Source organism: Echinops telfairi, unplaced genomic scaffold (assembly GCF_000313985.2).
Source record: "Echinops telfairi isolate 266 unplaced genomic scaffold, ASM31398v2 ScPeMD7_7468;HRSCAF=8506_0, whole genome shotgun sequence".
NCBI lineage: Eukaryota > Metazoa > Chordata > Mammalia > Afrosoricida > Tenrecidae > Echinops > Echinops telfairi.
In genome coordinates, this window is record NW_022111369.1 from 6091623 (window position 1) to 6093380 (window position 1758).

Below are 1758 nucleotides of genomic sequence, written 5' to 3' on the forward strand. Positions count from 1 at the left end.
AATATCTTTCCTTTGTTCATGTATGATGTACCAGATACAATTGGACTCAGTGTGTTTTCATTTATATGTATGATAGATGTTTCATGTTAAGTGTAAGTGTGATTTCATTAATGTCTGGAAATTAGATATGGTTAAAGAATTGTGTGCAGGTGCCAGTTTGGAAAGGGGTATATTGTGATAGGTAGGTTTATTGTGCCAACATGGCCAATGAACACATATGCAATTAATTGAAGAGCTGAGATATAAATGGCTCAGCGAGCCTCGCCTTTCTTATCTCTTACTCTTTGATCATTGGACCAGTGTGCAGCTGCCTTAGCTTGTTCTCTGCCTCAATTTGCAAGCTACACTACCTGTGGGACATGTAACCCATGGACTGTGTCACTGTAATTTGAGGTTCCTTCAAGACCTGCTTCACCATGCTATTGGAGTATACATCGCTTGAGCTGGGGGCTGTCGGACCCTGTCATCTGGCTGACTGTTGGTGACCCGCCTTGCAGTTTGCTGCCTGTGGCCGGATAGTCTGAATTGCTCTACAGGGGACCACATGGCAGCCCTCAAGACTTGAAGGACTGCCCGTGTATTAGCTGTCTCACAGAAGTGAGTTGCACTGAGCCATTTGTACTACTTTATAGATTAATTAACTGTGTATTTCTTATGTTCTATATAGACATAAACTCATTAGTGCCTGGTTTTGTCTCTCTAGAGAACCCTATTCAACATAGTGTATAAACTGCATTTTGCCCACTGGGAAAGCACGTGGTCCACGGTGCCCATTCAGGATAGTCCTACTTTGTCCGAACCCTGCGCTGCCTCCGAGAGCGTTGGATCCAGAAGCAGAAGACATAGAGAAGACCCGAAAGGCTGATGACAGCTTTCAAAACAGAGAAAACCTAAAGCTGCTTTTCTGGGGGCAAGGTTAGCGGGGAGTGCCACTTGAGGCTCTGTTGGCCCCGAAGACAACAGGCCACTATTCAGGTGGGCTTCCCTTGCCCCAACCATTACCTTCACAGTACTTCTTGTCTGGGCTTAAAACATATCCCTCAGCACATGTGCACACATGGGACTTGGAGTTTTGCCCACACACGTTGTCTTTGCAGGTTTCTTTCTTCAATTTGCAAAGTTTCTGATCTAAAAGAGAAGATATTTTATTTGGAGGGGAGATGTGTTTAGACAGGGAACAATGCTTGATCCTTCCTGGTTCTTAAGAAAGCTAATCTCTCCATGACATCAGTAGGGGTGTTGTCTATGGCGGTGGTAGCCACGGACCCTAGGTTCCCAAATTGATTTGGCCTACCACCCTCTTTTCAGAAAAAAAACCCAAGTACTCAGGACCCCTTTTGATATGAAATGAAAACCTTTTGTGACCGAGCCTCTACTCCTGGATCCAGTGTGGGTTTCTGCTTGTGCAGTTCCCTTGGATTGTTCCAGGGCCCCCCGAGTGGGAAATACTGATAGAGTCAGACAGTCTTAGCCCACATTCCCTAGTATCCCAAAGAATACGAGGCTGCTAATTAGCAAGTGATATCATTTTCCAAACCCTAGGAACACTCCAGTAGCTTTTTCATTCTGATTTACTCTTTTTTAAATTGCAGTAAAATATATAAAACAAAACATTTTCCATTTTGAATGTCCAATTGAGTGACATTAATTTCATCCACTATGGTGCATAACCCTTGCTGTTCTGTTTCCAAATAATTTTCATCTCCCCAACATAGAGTTTCTGTTCAGCTATAACTTCCCATTGTTCCTTCTCTCTCT

General features: G+C 43.6%; 1 protein-coding gene across 1 annotated transcript in view; it reads right to left on the bottom strand.

Annotated features, from left to right (window-relative positions):
• The window catches only part of EGF (epidermal growth factor), a 146770-nt gene that overhangs the window by 88973 nt on the left and 56039 nt on the right, over positions 1 to 1758 (bottom strand). Inside the window, exon 6 of the mRNA XM_045284316.1 lies at positions 1003 to 1128. Within this exon, the coding sequence (XP_045140251.1) occupies positions 1003 to 1128 (126 nt within the window). The remainder of the gene's footprint in view (positions 1 to 1002; positions 1129 to 1758) is intronic.